This window comes from Sturnus vulgaris, chromosome 21 (genome assembly GCF_052056855.1).
Source record: "Sturnus vulgaris isolate bStuVul1 chromosome 21, bStuVul1.hap1, whole genome shotgun sequence".
Taxonomy (NCBI): domain Eukaryota; kingdom Metazoa; phylum Chordata; class Aves; order Passeriformes; family Sturnidae; genus Sturnus; species Sturnus vulgaris.
Window position 1 is genome coordinate 5,328,833 of NC_142263.1, and position 18,906 is coordinate 5,347,738.

Sequence of the window (18,906 nt, forward strand, 5' to 3'; positions counted from 1 at the left end):
GAAAGAGAAAAAGAAATAATCATGAGTGGAAATGTTTGAGAAGCAGTGAATTAATTGGTGGCTACATACAGAGTCTGAGCCTTGCTCTGGATGGATACTGAGCGCACTACACTGGAAATCCAGCTGTGAAAGGACCTTGTGGGGCCGCCAGAGGCAGCTGGATGTCACCGGCAGTGTCCTGCTGCTCCAGACAAGGACACAAGGACCGGGACTAGGATCCTTCCCAGCTGGATTATGACACTGGGGCTGGTTAAAGGACAGCAAACCCCGAAAGGGGACAAGGAAACGGGGATGTCGTTCCTGTAAGGCACAGGGACAAGCTGTGGCACCGCACAGCAGGAGCAGAGCGGGGCTGGCCCGGGGACTCCCCGCCCCGCGGGCGGGACGAGCTGCGGGAGCGCCGGGAGCGCGGCCGGGAGCGGAGCTGGGACCGGGACTGGGACTGGGCTGGGACCGGGACAGAGACCGGGCTGGGACCGGGACTGCAGCTGGGACCGGCACTGGGACTGGGCTGGGACCGGGACTGCAGCTGGGACCGGCACTGGGACTGCAGCTGGGATCGGCACCGAGATTGGAGCTGGGATCGGCACCGAGATTGGAGCTGGGACCGGGAGTGGAGCTGGGATACGGATTGGAACTGGGATCGGGATCGGGACAGAGCTGGGATCAGAACCGGAGCTGGGATTGTGATCGGGACAGGGAGTGGAGCTGGGCTCGGAACAGGGTTTGGAGCTGAAATCGGGACAGAGCTGGGTTCGGAACCACAGCTGGAATTGGGATCGGGACCGGAGCTGGGATTGGGTCTGGGATCGACACTGGAGCTGTGACCGGGATCGGGATTGGAGCTGGGATCGCCACCGGAGCTGGGATTGAGACCGGAGCTGGCATCGTGACTGTGACCAGGATCAGGATCGGGACCGGAGCTGGGATCGGAACCAGGATCGGATCTGGGACCGGGACCTTGTCCGGAGCCGCCCCGCAGTGTCCCGGCCCGCAGTTTCCCCGGCACACGGAGCCCGCCCGGCCGCGATGGCAGCAGCCGAGGTGAGCGCGATCTTTGCTTCCCCGGGGGTGTCCGGGGGTGTCCGGGGGTGCTCAGCCGAGCGAAGCTGGCCCGGAGCCTCCTCTTGCCTCTGTCTCCCTGGGAGAGGCCGACTCGTGCCTGGGACTCAGGCGCTTCCCAGCAGCTTGGGTAAACACTGCTCGGCACAAAAGCTGCATTTTCAGTTTCCTTCCCTGCCCAGACGTGACCAGCCATCCCGGCGAGTTCACTTCCCGCTCTCCAAATCGCTGCTCCCCTTTCCTGTCACTGCCAGGCTGCTCAGCCACCTCTCCAAAGAGTCCTGGACATGCCTAAAATGAATTTTTCAGCTTTGATTTCTTCATTGTAAATATGTATATTAAAATGTTGCTGCTGATACATTTCTTGCTTTGATGGGAAGCTTTAAATACTGAAGTTATACCTGGATATTCCTGGTCCAGTCAAGTGCTGAACCTCTAGAATGGCCTTTAATTTAGCATTAATTTTGCTCCTGGGGGCACCAAATGAGTGTTGAGGAGCTCTAACACTTCTTTTTCAATTCTGATTCCCCTCTCTGCCTTCCCTCAGCTTTCTAACAAAGCTGCCTTTTACACATGGCTACACTCTCAGCTCTGCAGGCTCTCTCCTGTTGTCCTTTCAGGCACAGTGGCGTGGAAACAGTCACCAGGGAAAACATTTTTAAGGTTACTCAACAGTGTTTTGTCTGGCTGGTAAAGCCCTGGTACAGATCAACTTCCAGCTGTCCTGCCAGCTCCTTGCTGTCCATGGTAGTTAGAGTGACCAGCATGAGAAGAAACTTGCCAGTGGTGTTTAAAAAACCAAGTAGATTAATAATTATCCACTGTGCCATGCAGCTATATTTAATCCCTTCCTTCAGGTGTCCTCCATTTCTTTTTTTGTGCCTGGTAGCACTGGAGAACTGCTTTTGAAATCTTGGATAAATCATCTCTGCCAAAGCAAAATTCTTACCCGCTTCAGTGCAAGTTTGGCAGAACTAAAACTTGTTGGCTTGTCTTACCTGGGCAAGCAAAAAGCTTCTGAGCAGGTGACACAGCTCAGGTGAATCACTGCTGGAGAAGCTCCCACACAACACACGCCCTGCTGTGGGGCACAGCTGGAGCCCTGCACAAGCCTTTGGTCACTGCCTGAAGTGGGTGACACATTCCAGGGGCTGAGGTCACCACAGGAATCCTGCTTTGGATGGGAAAACCCCACTTTTGTTTTTGTGCTGGCCCACAGCTCTTTGTCAGTCAGAGAAGAATCTCTGTGTTAAACAGCACAAAAAGGATTTAGAGGATATTAATTTCACTCTAATCCTACTGACTGATTAATTTTTCCTCCCTTTACAAGGCCTCAAAACAGAAATCTCTGCTGGTCTTGCATCTTGATATTAATTTCAAGGACTCCCAGCAGAGTCCTGCAGAGGCAAAATATCTTGGAGGGTTCCTGGGCCAGACCTGGGAGCTCAGAGGTAAATGACACTGGCAGTGATGTGTTCTGCAGCTCTTCAACCACTTGCCTGAGGTCCTGGAATCCAGGGGACTTTCTGGTCAGTGCTGTGACACTGAAGGGAGCTGAGCATGGCCTCTATATCAGATAAATAGATCACTGGATATAATTTACTGCACAGGATTTATCTGAAGTCATTAGGCCTCTTTAATTAGCTATTTTCTCTCTCAGGGGAATAAACTCTGGGGTGGAAGATTCAGTGGAAGCACAGATCCGATCATGGAGATGCTCAATGCTTCCATTAGCTATGACCAGAGACTGTCTGAAGTTGACATCCAGGGGAGTATGGCTTATGCCAAAGCCTTGGAGAAGTCTGGGATCCTGTCTAAAACTGAGCTGGAGAAGATCCTGAGTGGCCTGGAAAAGGTATTTCTTTCCTTCAAAAATTGTCAGGTGAAGGAATGGCTCCTGACCTGAGAGCAGCCTCCCTGGATTTAATAACTCTTGTGGCTGACTGGTGTTTCTGCTGTTTGCAGATCTCTGAGGAATGGTCCAAGGGAGTGTTTGTGCTGAAACAAACTGATGAGGATATCCACACTGCTAATGAGCGCAGGCTGAAGGTTTGGCTCCTCCAGCCTCTCGTTCCTGATGCTCTGCCTGACATGAAGGGCTTGTGCCTCTGTCCCTCTGTGAAATCCCTTTAGAGCTGCTGGCACCGAACTCCCTGGGGCACAGCCAAGGGTCTCCACACCCCCTTTTGGGGCTGTAGAAGCACAGAACCCAAACCTGCCCTTCCCCAGAGCACATCCCATGGTTACTCACAGGATCCTGGAGCTGAGTCCCTTGCAGGCAGGGAGATGTGCTCGTGTGGATTGTGCTGTTTAGAGCACAGAGATCCTGACAGAAATGCTGTTCTTGTCCTCAGGAGCTGATTGGAGATGTAGCTGGGAAGTTGCACACTGGCAGAAGCAGGAATGATCAGGTATGGACAGAATCTCTTTTTTTTCTCCTTCTGTATTCCTCCACCTCAGTTCTTCAGTTGAATATTTTTATGCCATCTCTCTCATGCCCTGACACAGCCTGTATTCACTTTAAATTAATGATGGCTTTAAACTAATGATGCTGCAGTGACTCATCCACCCAGGGGAGTGGGATCTGCAGGGCTGCATCCTGGTGCTAAAAAGGCCAGAAAATTCCACTGACATCTCTGAAAACCTCCAGAACCCCTGACTCTGCTGGCTGAGTGCACACATCTTTCAGAATCAGACCTCCTGAGGATGTGTTGGTTGGGAATTTTCTGCTTCAAATTTGGCAATATCTGACAAGCCCATGGAAGAGAATGGATTTTGGTTCTGTCCATGGAAAACAACAGCAGCTTTCACAAATCAGTGCCCAGGGATGTATTCCATACGAGGAAGATTTCCCTTCCCATCACACAGAACCAGGAGGGGATAACAATGCCATGGGGTTCTGCTGAGCAATATCTGGTCACTAAATCTCTCCTGTTATGCTTGGCTTGGCTGTGGCCAATCTCCCACAGGTTGTGACTGACCTGAAGCTGTTCATGAAGAATTCCCTCTCCATCATCTCCACGCACCTCCTGCGGCTCATTGAGACCCTGGTGGAACGTGCTGCCATGTGAGTCTTTTCCCAGAGCCCCTGTTTTCCATAACTTTGGCTTTTTTGGAGCAGGAGACTCCCTGGCTTATTGTGTGACTATGGAGCCGCAGGATCGCCTGTGCAGGGACCTGGCCCTGCCCTCCTGTCTCTGCTGCTCACCTCTCTGTCCTTTCCCTCCCAGAGAAATCGATGTGATCCTGCCTGGCTACACCCACCTGCAGAAAGCTCAGCCCATCCGATGGAGCCAGTTCTTGCTCAGGTGAGCACTTCCCACCCTCCTCACCCTCGGGGACAGCCAGGGATGGTGACAAACCCTGAAAACTGGAACAGGAATTCCCTGCGTCCCCTGGCTCATGTCCAGGCTCATGTTCTGGCTTCATGTTCTTTCTCCTGCTTGTCCTTCCCCAGCCACGCTGTTGCTCTGACCCGGGATTCTGAGCGCCTGGGAGAGGTGAAGAGGAGGATCAATGTCTTGCCTTTGGGAAGGTAGAGTTTATTTTTTATTGTGATCCTCAGCCCTCACTTTGCTCTAAGACAAGAGGCAGATGTGTCCATCCCCTGAGCCACTGGGGTTTCTGTTCCATAGACACTGCAGCTCAGCTTCCCTCTCCAAAGACTCACCATAGAAATATTTTTCTATTCCTCCTTGAAAATCAAGGTTTGCTAGGCTCTCATTGAGCAACTCTTCCTGTTTGGGAGAGAAATTCTGGTTTAGTCCAGAGTTCAGAGTTTGATGAGTCTCAGACCACACTGTGACATCAAAGTGAACTGGGGGGAGAGAGGTGTGATCACTAGAGCTCAGTTTTGGTCAGATATCAGTTTGGATATCATGTGTGACTTTTGGTTCTTTCTCCCCTGGCAGTGGAGCTCTGGCTGGAAACCCCCTGGGAATCGATAGAGAGCTGCTGTGCAGTGGTAAATGTCTCCCTGGGATGGATGAATGGGACTACTCATAACATCTGGGCTTTTGGGAAGGATCAGTGCATTGTCCTGATGTTATTTTGGATGTGTTGCAGCATTTTAACAAGAGAGTGGAGGATAATGAATAGATAAAATGTCACCAGCACTGGGGCAGCCTGGGGCATTCAGGCTCCTGCCAGGGCCAGTGTGACCTCCTGTGTCCATCCCCTTCTTGCAGAGCTGGACTTTGCTTCCATCAGCCTGAACAGCATGGATGCCGTCAGCGAGAGGGACTTTGTGGGTGAGCACAGCCAAAGCTTCCCAGCACTGCGGGAAGCAGCTCCTGACACCTCTGCAGTTCACTTAAGAAAGGGGCTGAAATCCAGCACTGGGAACTAAAGCCCCAGTCAGGGTTCCCTGGGTTGTCCAAGCACCTTTTCCTCCTCCTGATTTCCTGCCTTCCCTGCAGTGGAATTCCTTTCTGCTGCCACCCTGCTGATGATCCACCTCAGCAAGATGGCCGAGGATCTCATCATCTACAGCACCAGCGAGTTTGGCTTCCTCACCCTCTCTGATGCCTATAGGTAGGTCTCAGCTCTGGGCAGAGCTCTTCCCTCAGCCTCTCCCCATCAGCTGTCCCAGCCTGGGAGGGTGAGGCAGTGTTTGGGGTCTGTCTGTGCACGAGGCTGACCCAGCACCAAGGGCTTGGCACAAAGGCACCCTCAGGGTGAATATTCCTCAGTAATGGTCACTTATTTCTGATTCCCTTAACTCAACCAAGTCTGTGTTGAGCCCAGTAATTCCTGTCCAGGAGCTGCTGGCAGAGAGAACTTCCTGCTGTGCTGGGAATGGTGCCAGAGCCCTTCCTTGCCTGGCTGGGTTTGCAATCCCAACAGACTCCTTGTCTGCAGGGTGGCACAACCACAGCCCTCCCTCCAGGAAGCCACACTAACACTTAGTTTGACCTGCTGATACCACCCTGGGGGAGCCTGGAGGGGAAGGCCCTTTTAATTTTCTCTTTGAGAGGTGGGACTGTGTGACAGCTCCAGACGAGATGCAAAATCAAAGAGCAGCTCAGTCAGTTCACTGATTTCCCACACCCTAAACAGGAGTACAGTGAAGTGGGTCCTGCACGTTGCTGTTGGAGGGCTGGGTCAGTACTGATATGTGTGTATAAATGAGGGTTTTTCTCACGAATGCACTCACACACCTTCCCTGCAGCACTGGCAGCAGCCTGATGCCTCAGAAGAAGAATCCCGACAGTCTGGAGCTGATCCGCAGCAAAGCCGGGCGAGTGTTTGGACGGGTGAGCCCCAAAAAGGAGCAAGAGGGAGAGGAAACTGCTCCTCCTGGGGCTGGAGAATCTCCTTTTTCTTGCCTTTTGTTTTGTAAAGAGCTGAGGGTTCTGGAGCTGCCCTGGGGCTGTGCTTTGCTCTGTATCTCACTCCCTGCCTCTCCTGTTTCCCTCTGCAGTTGGCTGCAATTCTCATGGTGCTCAAAGGACTCCCGAGCACCTACAACAAGGACTTGCAGGTAGAGCTCTTGTTCCTCTCCACACCATCTCTTCTGCTGCCTGGAGGAGTCAAGAGAGCTGGGCTGCTCAGCCTGGGGGAGTTTTGAGCTGCACCAGCTTGGCTCAGAGCCATTTCTATCCCTCTTCCTACACAGGAGGACAAGGAGGCCGTCTTTGATGTCGTAGACACCCTGAATGCTGTGCTCCAGGTTGCCACTGGAGTGATTTCCACCCTCCAGGTAAGGATTCTTCTCATCCTCTCACTATTCAACATCATCATGGTGCATATTCTGTGAGTAACACAGAGAGCAGGGCTCCAAATTGTTGCCAAATAAAAGCTCTTCAGTGCCTCACCCACACTGCTAATTTTGGTCTCCTCTGCCAGCTGCTCAGGGTTTTAGAGCATTCTTTTAGAACTCCAGATGAACTCCCCTCACCCTGAGCACTAACATGCCCCAAGGAGGAGCTGATGGTAACGTGTCCCTGGGATCCTTCTTCTGCAGATCAACAAGGAGAACATGGAGAGGGCGCTGAGCCCAGAGATGTTGGCTACTGACCTGGCTCTCTACCTGGTTCGGAAGGGAGTAAGTACCAGAGGGAGAGCTGGAGCAGGGATTTCTTTGGATGCAGAGGAACTGAGCTGAGTCCCCTGTGCTCTGTCCCCTTCCCCCTGCAGATGCCCTTCAGACAAGCCCACGTGGCCTCTGGCAAGGCCGTCCAGCTGGCCGAGACCAAAGGCATTACCATCAACCACCTCAGCCTGGAGGAGCTGCAGAACATCAGGTTTGTACCTCTGTTATTCCAACTCCCCAAAGCGTCCAAAACCCCTTGTTTGGCAGCCCAGAGCGCCCTGACAGCCCCCCCGTGCCCCCAGCCCCCTGTTTGGCAGCGATGTGGCGCAGGTGTTCAGCGTGGTGAGCAGCGTGGAGCAGTACACGGCCGCGGGCGGCACCGCCAAGAGCAGCGTGTCCGCCCAGATCGAGCAGCTGCGGGAGCTGCTCAAGAGGCTCAAGGAACAGGCTTAGAGTGTGGGGAGAGATGCCGTGCCTGCAGCGTTGTGCCTGTGCCACTGATCTGGAGTTAATAAACACTGGGGTGTCTGTAGTTCACTGAAAATTCTGCTGAAATTTCTGCCATTTCCAATAACTTTTAACCTTCGCGCTTCCATAAGTGACTCTGAAAAGAGATAGAAGTAAGCAAGCAGGCAATAAAGAAATAACCAAAAGTAATCAAGCAATAATAATAATAATAATAATAATAATAATAATAATAATAATAATAATAATAATAATAGTAAACCTAAGCTGTGCTAAAGGGGAAGTTCAGGTTGGACATCAGGAGGAATTCCTTCACAGAAAGGGTGATCAGGGAGGTGGAATCACCATCCCTGGAGGTGTTTAAGGGAAGAGTGGATGTGGCTCTGGGTGACAGGGTGCTGTGGGGTCATAGGCTGGACTCGGTGACCTCGGAGGTCTTTTCCAACCTAAATGATTTTGTAGTAAATAAATAAATGTGTAAATAAATAAGCAAATGAATAAATAAGTAGAAGTAGGTGATAAACACATTTAAACGCCTAAGTAATAAATAAGAAGGAAAGGAAAGGAAAGGAAAGGAAAGGAAAGGAAAGGAAAGGAAAGGAAAGGAAAGGAAAGGAAAGGAAAGGAAAGGAAAGGAAAGGAAAGGAAAGGAAAGGAAAGGAAAGGAAAGGAAAGGAAAGGAAAGGAAAGGAAAGGAAAGGAAAGGAAAGGAAAGGAAAGGAAAGGAAAGGACTCGCCGCTCGATGAAATCCAGTGATCCAGGATAGAGCCTGAAGATTCCTGGAGGCGCCTTTACGCCGGGACACTCGTGGCTTTGTCCGGAGGCGACCGTGGGACAGGGCCCGGTCTCTGTCGGGCTCTGCCGTCGTTCATCCTGCTCGGGCGGGATCGGGACCGTGATCGTGACCAGGATCAGGATCGGGACAGTGACAGGGATCCTGACCAGAATGAGGATCAGGATCGGGACCAGGACCGGGATCGTGACAGGGATCCGGACCGGGCTCACGCCCTGGCCTCTCCCTCAGCCCCGGCCCCGCCCTCAGCCCCGGCCCCGCCCTTCCCTCAGCCCAGGCCCCGCCCTCAGCTCCGGCCCCGCCCTCAGCCCTGGCCCCGCCCACAGCCAAGATGGCGCTGGCGGCCTCACGCGGTGCCGGTGCCGGGCTGTGCCCTATGCCGGTGCTGCCGCTGTTGCTGCTGTTCCTCCCGGGGCTGGCGGCCGGTCCCTCCGGGATGCTGCAGCCCCGGGACAGCCCCTCCCGCGAGCGCAGGGAGCTCGGCGGGCTCTGGAGCTTCCGCGCCGATCTGTCTCCGGGCAGGGACGCCGGGTTCGCGCAGCGCTGGTACCGGCGGCCGCTCCGGCAGGTAGCGGGGAGCGGGCGGGCACTGCCCATCCCCGGGCACGGGCTGCGCTCCTTCCCCTCCCTACCGGGGGAGCTTCTTTCTTCCACTTTCTTCCTCTTTCCTTGCCTTTTCCCCCTCCCCAGTCGCTGCCGTTCGCCCCGCGGTGCTGGCCCTGCCCCGCTTTTTTTTTGAGGCAGTTCCTAATTAGCAGCCCCTAATGATGCCCCTGGTGCCGCTCCGGGGGCAGACACCGTTCGGATGAACCCCGTTCACCTCCGGTGTTCGTGCTGCAGGAGCCTTGCACAGCGCTGAGCTTCCAGCAGCACAGAATCAGCAAAAAAATGCCTGGAAAGGGCACTGGGAATGGTTTATTCCAAAGTTTCAGAGTGCTGGTGGACACGTTTTGAGATCTGCTTGGAAATTAATTGCATTACCTGACAGAAAGGAGTTATGGATTTTATGCATAAAATGGATAAGTCGTTCATTATTTCTGTTTTTAGCGTTTTGGCCGATTTTGTTGCTGGATTGTGGAAGGAGAGAAGAGATGAAGGGCACTCCTCTGCTGGAAGTTTTGCCAGAGGAGAGGAATCCTGAAATATACCCCCTCCAAGGGAGGCTTAGATGAGTGCACTCAACCTGTTTTAGACCTCAGAGAGCCTCCCTGAAGGACACACAGGTTCTGGTCAGCACAAGCAAAGGTTTTCCTGCAGCAGATACTAGAAAATCCTCTTCCCTATCCAAGGATTTTCCCATTAGGATTTTTTGAGGAAGGCACTGGGCTCTCTGCAGTGCCAGCGCTGAGTCAGCCATGCACATGATGCCCACCCTGGGTGTCCAGACCTTCCTCATTCCATTCCCTGAGGCTTCCCCAGGAAAGGAGAAGCTGCAGAACTCTTTTGTGCAACATCCTGAGTGCAAAAAGTGCTGAAAATTAGCAGCTCTATTTGGCAACAGCATCTGGATTCCTCAATATTCAATGTACTGTGACACTGCCTCCCTATAATCTTCATATTGGAATAAGCAACTGAATGGGTTCTGTTGTAATCCCAAGGAATCTCTGTTGCTTTCAGTGAGAAAGGCTGAGCTCATCCCAAAGAGTCTACAGTGGGAGAAAAATATCCCAAAATATCTATTATTTTGTTACTCTTTTACAACAGCTCTTTGATGATAACCAGCACCACAACCCCCACATTGCTCTGGAGCTGTGCAGGAGAAAATTCCCACTGAAACAACAACCTTGGGTTTTTTCCCCTCACTTCTCTGATTCCATGATTCCAGAGCCATTAATGAAAACATTTCATTGTACAGCAGGAGAGGAAAAGAAAGGAGCAGCTGCTTCCTGTAGGAACAGGCAGGTTCCTGTGCCTGGTGCTGATTAGGGTTTGTACAGGAGCTGTGAGAGATCTCAGCAGTTTTTAAACAGCTTTTCCCGAGTATTCCCCCTTGGCAAAGGCATTGTAAGGCTGTTAGTGGAAGGGGACACCTCCAACAGTAAAATTCCTCTTTTTAAACACTCTATTCCTTCCTTTTCCATGCAATTCCTGCCAGACCGGCCCTGTGATTGACATGCCAGTGCCGGCCAGCTTCAACGACATCACTCAGGACCCCAGCCTGGAGAATTACATCGGCTGGGTGTGGTACGAGAAGGAGGTGCTGCTCCCCCTGCGCTGGCTGCAGGGCGATCCCGCCCCCAGGGTGGTGCTGCGCTTTGGCAGTGCCCATTACTACTCCATCGTGGTGAGTGCCTCGGGGAGTTGGCCCTGTGCTTCCTAAATTAGGCTGGACTAAAGGCGGTTTTATGGTTTGTTCAGCAAATGTGTCCCTGCCTCGATTTTGCATCCCCTTCTGAACTCGTGCTGGTTTTCCCCCAGCAAGAATGAATTCCAGTTTCTCTGTTCCTGCAGTTTTGGGATTGGTAACTAAACACTTCCTGATTAATGGATCTGCCCCAAACTGTCCCTCAATGGCACTTGATGTGACCCAGACCTAGCCCCCAGCAAAGGGAGATCCCTCAAAGATCCTTTGAGGATCAAGAGCCTGGGTGTTCCTTGTAACTGGACTTCCCTTCTCCGTGCTCTGCTTGCCTCAAAATCCCAATAACCCCTTTTTTTGGGGTCTTTCCTTGCAGTGGGTGAACGGGGTGCAGGTGGTGGAACACGAAGGGGGGCACCTGCCCTTCGAGGCCGACATCAGCAGCGTGGTGCAGGGCAGCCCAGGCACCCTGTGCCGCATCACCCTCGCCCTCAACAACACCCTGACCCCCCACACGCTGCCCCCGGGCTCCATCCAGTACATGGCTGACAAATCAAGGTGAGTTCTGGGGTGTTTTACTGCTGGGCTGCTGGAGAGAGGGAGTTTATTCAGCTGCTGGTTCATAAACCTCTCCATGGGGTTGTTTTTATGGTGAATTTGTCAGTGGAGCAGCGAGGAGTTTAAGTTATGGTGTTGTGAGGAATCAGCAGTGAGTTATTGCATCTGTTCTGTGCACAGGAGGCTCAGATTGGGTGATTTGTCAAGCTGAATCAAGGAAAGGTTTGAGAAGCTTGGATTCAGCTGGAAGCTGCAAGTACCAGCTCTCCTGAAGAATCAAGATCTTTTTTGTTAACTGCAAAATCCTTCAGTGTAGCAGCTGAAAGACAGATCCAGCCTGTCATGGAGATATTTTCCATTATTATTTTGCACTGCCATGCTGCCTTCAGCTGTGTAATGAAGTGTAATGCAGCCAGTTCTCCTGTCTTGCTCACTCAGGTACCCCAGGAACTATTTTGTGCAGGACACCAAGTTTGATTTCTTTAATTATGCTGGAATCCACCGCCCAGTTGTGCTTTACACCACTCCTGCTGCCTACATCGATGACATCACTGTGACAACCACTTCGTCAGACAGTGTTGGTAGGTCCAGAGCAATTACAGCAGCTCCCTCAGCATCCCTCCAGATGGAGGTGACAAGGGCACAGGGAAAATATCCTGCACGAGTCTGATTGAATTTGTTTCCTAGTGGCTTTTTCCTGAGGCTGAGCTGTGCTCTTGCAGTCTGTGATTGTTTTTTGTTTCCTCTGAGGCAGCCACGGTGCAGTACCAGGTGTCAGTGGTTGGCAGCACAGATTATTCCTTGTCCCTGACTTTATGTGACCAAGAGGGGAAGGTGGTTGCTACAGGTGATGGCCCAGTGGGAGAGCTCAAAGTCCTCAACCCAAACCTCTGGTGGCCTTACCTGATGCATGAGAACCCAGGATACCTGTACTCCTTGGAGGTAAAGTGGCATTTCCTCCTCTGTGTGTGTGTTTAATAGGGTTTAAGGCACTGCCATATGGCCCATCCTCTGTGCTCTCCTCTCACGAACCCTGTGCGTGTGACCAGAGTGGCTCTGCTAATTAGGAGTAATCAAATCAAGCCTTGGCAGCTTCTGAAGGGTCTGGCAGAGAGAAGGGCATTCCTGGAGTGTGCTCTGAGGTGCTGGCCCTCCACACAGAGTCCAATCCATCCCTTCTGGGGAGATGATGAGTTCAGTGGCTCGAGCCTGGGAGGTTCTTTGGGAGTTCAGGTGAAGAAATCAGGGAGGATGAGCTGCTCTGGGTTTGCAGCAGCTGATGTGTCACTCATTGCCTGCCATCAACGTGCAGGGCACAGAAATGGCCTGGGAGGATGCCGTGGGGAAAAGACACTGGAGTTTTTGGGATGAGCAAGTGCCAAAAGGTCATCTAGGGGCTCATTCTTCATCCTTCAGCTTCCACACTTTGTATTTCTGCTTTTTGTTCAGTCACACCTGGCTCCCCCCTGAGTAGCAGCAGTGAGGAACATGCTGTGTGCTGAGGCAGGGCTGGGGAGGGATGTGGGGCCAAAATCTCCCTGACAGACAGGGGAGGGAGCACTGGGCATCCCTGTGAGGATCCCTCACATTCCTCCCTGGCCATGCAGGTGAAGATGCAGGCCCAGGTGGGCGAGGTGCTGCTGGAGGACGTGTACACGCTCCCGCTCGGCATCCGCACCGTGCACGTCACCAGCACCCAGTTCCTCATCAATGGCAGGCCCTTCTACTTCCACGGGGTCAACAAGCACGAGGATGCAGATGTAAGTGTGGCACCCATGGCAGGGACACCCAGGGGCACCTCAGCACCTGCACTCCTCTCCTCACACTCTCCTCCCAGGCTAAGCACTAAGGGACACTTTGCCCAGTCCTGACATCCCTCAGGGCACATGGATGTGCTGGTGGAGACACTGAAGCATCTCACAGCCACAGCTTTCAGTCAGACATGCTGTGAGGGTGGGGAAGGTGGCACAGGTTGCCCAGAGAAGCTGTGGCTGCCCCATCCCTAGAAATATTCCAGGCCAGTTGGACAGGGGGTGGAATGATACGAGCTTTAAGGTCCCCTCCAACCCAAACCGCTGTGACTGTGACAGTGGCTGTCGGGTTCCCCACCCCGGGCAGCTCCAGGGCTGGGGCTGGATCAAGCAGGGGAGCTGTGTTCACAAGGGCTGATTCCTGTGTGTCCCCAGATCCGTGGCAAAGGCCTGGACTGGCCGCTGATAGTGAAGGATTTCAACCTGCTGCGCTGGCTGGGGGCCAACTCGTTCCGCACCAGCCACTACCCCTATGCCGAGGAGATCATGGACCTGTGCGACGCCTACGGCATCGTGGTCATCGACGAGAGCCCGGGGGTGGGCATCAAACTGCCGTAAGAGCTGCCCTGCACGCCCTGCCCCTCGCTCCTCTGCCGCTCTCTGAGCTCTTTCCAAGTGTCCCATTACCCTTTTTACACTTTTGTCCTGTGTCCCGCCCGCCCGTTGTGCTGATAATGGGAGTACTTTGCTCTGTGTGGAAATCTCTGTTGCACCACTCAAGATGTTGGGCAACCAAGAGGGCGTGCTGCCACATTTTGCCACATGGCTCCATTAATGAGCCCAAACCACGGCCCTGAACTGTGCAGCAAACTGGGGAAATGGGGCAGAAGCCATCCTCAACCATCAAGGCTCTGCTGTGCCCAGGGGCTGAGTTTTCACAGGGAAAGGCAGAGGAGATGGATTTTCCACCCTCACCTCCTTGTGTCTTGCAGTGAGAGCTTTGGGAACAAGTCCCTGCAGCATCACCTGGCTGTGATGGAGGAGCTGATCCGCAGGGACAAGAACAGACCCTCAGTGGTCATGTGGTCAGTGGCCAATGAGCCAGCATCAGAGCTGCCCCCAGCTGCTCACTACTTCAAGTAAGTGCCTCTGCTCCTCGTCTCCTGGCAGATGATGCCTCTTCTTCCTTTGGGATGACACAGAGAGGTAGTAAAGGGAGGGCAGGCAATTTTTGGGAACCAAACTAAAATGGAAGTGCTGCATGTGTCGAGTTGATGCTCAGAACTGTCCCAACGTGTTGGTTCTGAACCACCAAGACTCCACAAAATTACCAGGAGTGCACTTGTTGGAGCATCTCTTCTTGAGCTAAGGGTTAATTAAAATCAGACCTGGTGAGAATGGAATATTCCTTGTTAGCACTGGAAGATGAGTGCTGAATCCCTTGAGAAGGATAGTAAAGTTGTAAAATAACTGGCCTTTCATTCTGAACACAAGGTTCTGCAGTTAGTGCTGCTTATTTGTTCTGTGGCTCCCCACTTCAAAAACACTGCTTTGAGTCCCTGCAGCCCCCCTGGTTTTATTTCTAAAGAGATTTAAGCTTTGCATAGCCCAGAAGCAGCTCTGTAATGGGCAGCAGACTGTCCCTGGCAGCTGTAGGTGCATTCAGAGAGAACTGTGAAGTTTCATTGTGCAGGATGTTCCACCACCCTCCTGCAATGCCAGGGCAGCAGCAGAGCTTGACTGTCCCATTCTGTCCCATCTCCCTCACTCTGGGCTTCCTCAAAAGCATCCACCCTCTGCCTGCTGTGGCACAGGGCCTCGAGAACACATCCCAGGAGTTGTTCAGAAACTTCTCCTTGCCCTTTTTACAGTTCTGTCCTCAAACTCAACTGTCCCTTCAGCTTCTGAGCTGCTGGCACCACACACGTGCCTGTGCTTGGTGTGCTTCCACTCTGCTCTTTTTGAGGTGGCGTAGCAAGCACTTGGTGACAGATAATCTCTTGATTTCAGTAAAACACTGGCTGCTAAATCCAAAGCAGCTCTGTCTGGGGGGGTGGAAGGACAGAGAGCCTGGGGAGAGGGGCTGTGCTTCTCCATGCTGTTGTTGAACTCTTGCTTTACTGTTTGCAAACAGGACACTGATAGCTCACACTAAAGCTCTCGACCCCTCCAGACCAGTCACCTTTGTGACAGATGCTAATTACGCTCTTGATCATGGTGTAAGTTTGCTTTATTTTCTAGCTTTTTCTTTTTTTTTTCCTTCAAATTCATACATTACATTCCCTCCTCTTGGCACTTGTTTTATAGTCCTTTCCCCACTAAATTTACTGGGGATATTTAGCAGGGAAAGGCTAAAGAAAAATTATATTTTTCTAGTAGAAATCGCCTTATCCTGTAGTTGAAATCCAGCAGGAAAAAAAAAAAAAGATCTGTAAGAGAGAACAATTCTTTGTGTGCAGGATTATGCCCCTGGATTCCATTAATATTGTCATGCTTTGCTATGCCATTAATTGTGTTTACTAATACTCAGGATTTTCACTTGCAATTAAGCCAAAGCTTAAACCTCTTTAAAATGCTCACAACCCTTGTGGAAGTCTAAAGGAAGGAAGCTTTGCTTTAATTCCTGCTTTAAACTGCTCTAGATCTTCTTTGGCAGATGTGTGTTTGTGTTGAATAATCTAAAAGCTCCTCCAGCTCCACAATTAAAGCCCTAGAGCTGGATAAATAACCAAAAGGCACTTTCCTTGGATTTTTGGGCCTTTCATAGCAAGGACCATGGATTTTTAACACCTGGATTTGTTTCCAGCATAGATCTTTGTACAATAATCACTTCTAGCAGGTGAGTTGGTGCTGCCACATCCCTGCTCCAGGTTACACTTTGGATTTCTTCTAAACTGTCCTCTAATTAGCAGGAATGGCTGCACCTCTGAGGTTCTTCCTCCCCCCCTCAGAAAGAAAAATCCTCTGATGGCTTGAAATTTGAAGCAGCCCAGCAGGAATCTGTTTTTGGATATCCCATTCCCACCCTGCCCAGCTGGAGGAACAAACCCAAAGAACAGATCTCTCATACACTGATGTGATATTAGAACTTTTTCTTTTCTTTTATTACAAAACATGTTAAGAGAACATTGAACAAGTTACATACAACATCACTTTATCTTGAGGGGGCTTTGTGCCCTTTTATCACACTGTCCATGTGGTAGAAATGGCAAATAACTTGCAGAATGCTTTAGTCTTAGTATTGCACCATTGATGCACAAAATTTAGTTGCTAGTCAAAATATTTGACCACTCACTTGATAATCACATTCCAATACTCAAAAAGAAAAAGTACATCTAAATGTACCAGCAAGCCAGAGACATCTTGGAAACAAAAAAACTTCTAACAAACCTGAGAATGAAACGTGTTGATCTTGTCTAACTCTTTGCTGTGATTTCCTAATCTGTAAGAAAAATGCCAGATTAATGCTGTTAGCTTATTAACTTTATCCTTTTTTTTTTCTGGGAAAGAGGTGATGTTTGGAGGGCCTGAGTGATGGGGGAAACACTTCATTATACATGTAATAAACCTGGATTTCATTAAATGAACCCAAAGGAGGGTTAAGTTTACAAGAGAAGGTTGAAGTCTGTGCCAAAACACTCTGACCTTGTTTTTTGCAGGCTCCCTACGTGGATGTGATTTGTGTGAACAGCTACTTCTCCTGGTACCACGACCCAGGCCACCTGGAAGTGATCCCATTCCAACTCACAGCCCAGTTTGACAACTGGTATAAAACCTACCAAAAACCCATTATCCAGAGTGAATATGGAGCAGACTCAGTGCCTGGGCTGCACAGTGTGAGTGTTGTGGTGTTTGCCAGGTGGAAACAGCTTTTACAGGGCAGGAAAATGTCACTGGGAGAGGGTGGCACTACTGGGCCTGGCTTTGCTGGGAATGTCCCAAAGGCTCCAGGACTGGGATCCTGCTCCAGCCAAACCACTGAGCTTTGTCACTCACTCTGTCTGCCCAAAGAGGACTCCACAATCTCTCCTTGGCAGTGCTAGAAAATGCTGAAATGAAAGCAAACCCTGGAGAATGGAGGTTTGTGGTGCTGTCCCATGCAAGGGGGGTGGCACTCCTGTCCCTGCTATGACAAAAGCCACCAGGGGAATTCCCCTGGGAATACCTGGAATTTTGTGTTCGCTAATGGTCACAACAGCCACGTTAATGCAGACCAGGCAGCCACAGAGTTTGTGTTGAGGAACAGGAGTGGGAATGGCTTTGCTGGGATCATTTGTGCCCTGACCCAGCTCCCCTGGCTGCAGGACCCCCCCATGATGTTCACTGAGGAGTACCAGCAGGCACTGCTCAGGCAGTACCACTCTGTCCTGGACAAGAAGAGGAAGGAGTACGTGATCGGGGAGCTCATCTGGAATTTTGCTGATTTCATGACCAATCAAGGTGAGCTCGTATTTCTATTCTAAACACCTCTCCATCCTCCCTGGGAGCTTAGTGGCTGCTGCCACACAAATTCTGTGCTGAAGGGAAGGACAAAAGGCCCTCTGTTCACCAGGACAGATCACAGCTGGTTTTGTCACAAAATCCAGCGTGACCAGAGCCAAGAGGGAAGGTCCTGCCTGTCCTTTCTCCTGCACAGATGCTCCCAGAAACATGAGACAATGCACAGGGGAAGCTTGTGAGGGACCCAGATTGCTCCTGGTTCTTGGCCACCCTCAGAGCTTCAGGGACATCTCACTTGCTCCCAGTGTCACCTACAGCTGCCCTGGGAACACAGCACCTTAAATAATCATTGTGAACTTGGTGGAGGTTTAGCAGTAGAGGAGCAGATGCCACACTGGCACACAGCTGTCTCACCATAACACTCCACCCATCATTAATAAATAAGTGCAGTCACAAAGGAAGGGAAATTCCTTAATTTACAGTGCAGTCCCACAGAAATGAAACAATCCCAACTCAGATCTAATAATGAACCTGTTCTGCTGATGCCACCTGCAGTGGGCTGGGGTGGTGAGCAGTCAGTGAGAGGGAGGAACAGCACTAAAATACCCTGCAGAGCACCAGGACAGGCATTGGAAAGCTCAGTGGTGGCAGTGGCCAGAAAAGCAGCATCAAAAGGACTGAGAAAATGTAGACAAGGTCACACACAGATGCAGTTCCAGTCTCTCCACATGTTGCAATCCTTTTCTCTAATTTCCTATGAAAATTCAAACAGGCAGAAAGGATCCAGACACCACACAGGACAGTAAATAGTCATCACCATTTCCTCCATCTAATCTGAAGGTGGAGCCAAGCCATTGTAGATAGAACACTCGTCAATGGGCACACAGCAGTGAAGAGTTCCAGCTCAGCAGCTGTAAAAACAAGGAATTGCAGCTGGATTGCTGTGCCACATCCATGGATCCTGCCACGCTGCCCTGTTATACCTGACTGTGCAGAAGAAAGTGCAGAGGTCTCTTCCAGCTGGCCTGACTTAGTACCTCCATTGTAACAGCTCACAGCAGGGCCTGGAAGAGCTTGGTTTCTATATTTATTTTCTAACTTCTCTGCAGGGACCACACGAGTTTTGGGGAACAAGAAAGGAATCTTCACCCGCCAGCGCCAGCCCAAAGCAGCTGCCTTTGTTCTTAGAGACAGATACTGGAAGATTGCAAATGAATCAAGCTGTCTTCCTCCTGTAATCACATCACATTCTTTCTACCTAAAATGAAAATAAAGGGTTTGGTGGCTGGGGATTATGTTGAACTCGTTATTCAATTTCTGTTGTAATAAGTTTTATGCCTGATTCAAGTCTTGCAAGTCCAATGCGATTTCTAGTCCACCTGAAGTAGTTACTGTGATGCAAAGCAGATCAGAAACTTTTGTTTCCTCTGCTCAGCCATGTCTGGAGGCTCCCTGTTTCCAGGCAGGAAAACAAATATTCACTTTCAAGGAGCTGAAGTTAAG

General features: G+C 51.1%; 2 protein-coding genes across 2 annotated transcripts; both read left to right on the forward strand.

The window, feature by feature from the left end:
• Positions 1–473: 473 nt before the first annotated feature.
• On the forward strand, positions 474–7,640 carry LOC106853356 (argininosuccinate lyase). The gene is made up of 16 exons (XM_088177170.1): positions 474–1,044; positions 2,723–2,917; positions 3,028–3,111; positions 3,417–3,473; positions 4,032–4,129; positions 4,293–4,370; positions 4,520–4,597; positions 4,974–5,026; positions 5,250–5,312; positions 5,481–5,595; positions 6,233–6,317; positions 6,485–6,544; positions 6,680–6,763; positions 7,028–7,108; positions 7,201–7,307; positions 7,399–7,640. Exons 1-16 carry the CDS (start codon positions 1,030–1,032, stop codon positions 7,547–7,549), a joined length of 1,404 nt encoding a protein of 467 aa, XP_088033296.1. The 5' UTR covers positions 474–1,029; the 3' UTR covers positions 7,550–7,640.
• A 1,021-nt stretch (positions 7,641–8,661) lies between these two features.
• Positions 8,662–18,695, forward strand: GUSB (glucuronidase beta). Its single transcript, XM_014876526.2, has 12 exons — positions 8,662–8,923; positions 10,451–10,639; positions 11,031–11,212; positions 11,651–11,793; positions 11,967–12,154; positions 12,820–12,972; positions 13,399–13,577; positions 13,956–14,102; positions 15,098–15,182; positions 16,623–16,799; positions 17,268–17,403; positions 18,513–18,695. The coding sequence occupies exons 1-12, from the start codon at positions 8,687–8,689 to the stop codon at positions 18,668–18,670; spliced, it is 1,974 nt and encodes a 657-aa protein (XP_014732012.2). The 5' UTR covers positions 8,662–8,686; the 3' UTR covers positions 18,671–18,695.
• Positions 18,696–18,906: the final 211 nt, after the last annotated feature.

Bases quoted from the DNA above. Each gene is read 5' to 3' on its own strand.
- LOC106853356 (XM_088177170.1), top strand. The intron at 4,130-4,292 runs GTGAGTCTTTTC...TTTCCCTCCCAG, and splicing joins CTGGTGGAACGTGCTGCCAT to AGAAATCGATGTGATCCTGC. The intron at 6,318-6,484 runs GTGAGCCCCAAA...TTCCCTCTGCAG, and splicing joins CCGGGCGAGTGTTTGGACGG to TTGGCTGCAATTCTCATGGT.
- GUSB (XM_014876526.2), top strand. From the start codon at position 8,687: ATGGCGCTGGCGGCCTCACGCGGTGCCGGTGCCGGGCTGTGCCCTATG. The intron at 11,794-11,966 runs GTAGGTCCAGAG...CCTCTGAGGCAG, and splicing joins CACTTCGTCAGACAGTGTTG to CCACGGTGCAGTACCAGGTG. The intron at 12,155-12,819 runs GTAAAGTGGCAT...CTGGCCATGCAG, and splicing joins GATACCTGTACTCCTTGGAG to GTGAAGATGCAGGCCCAGGT.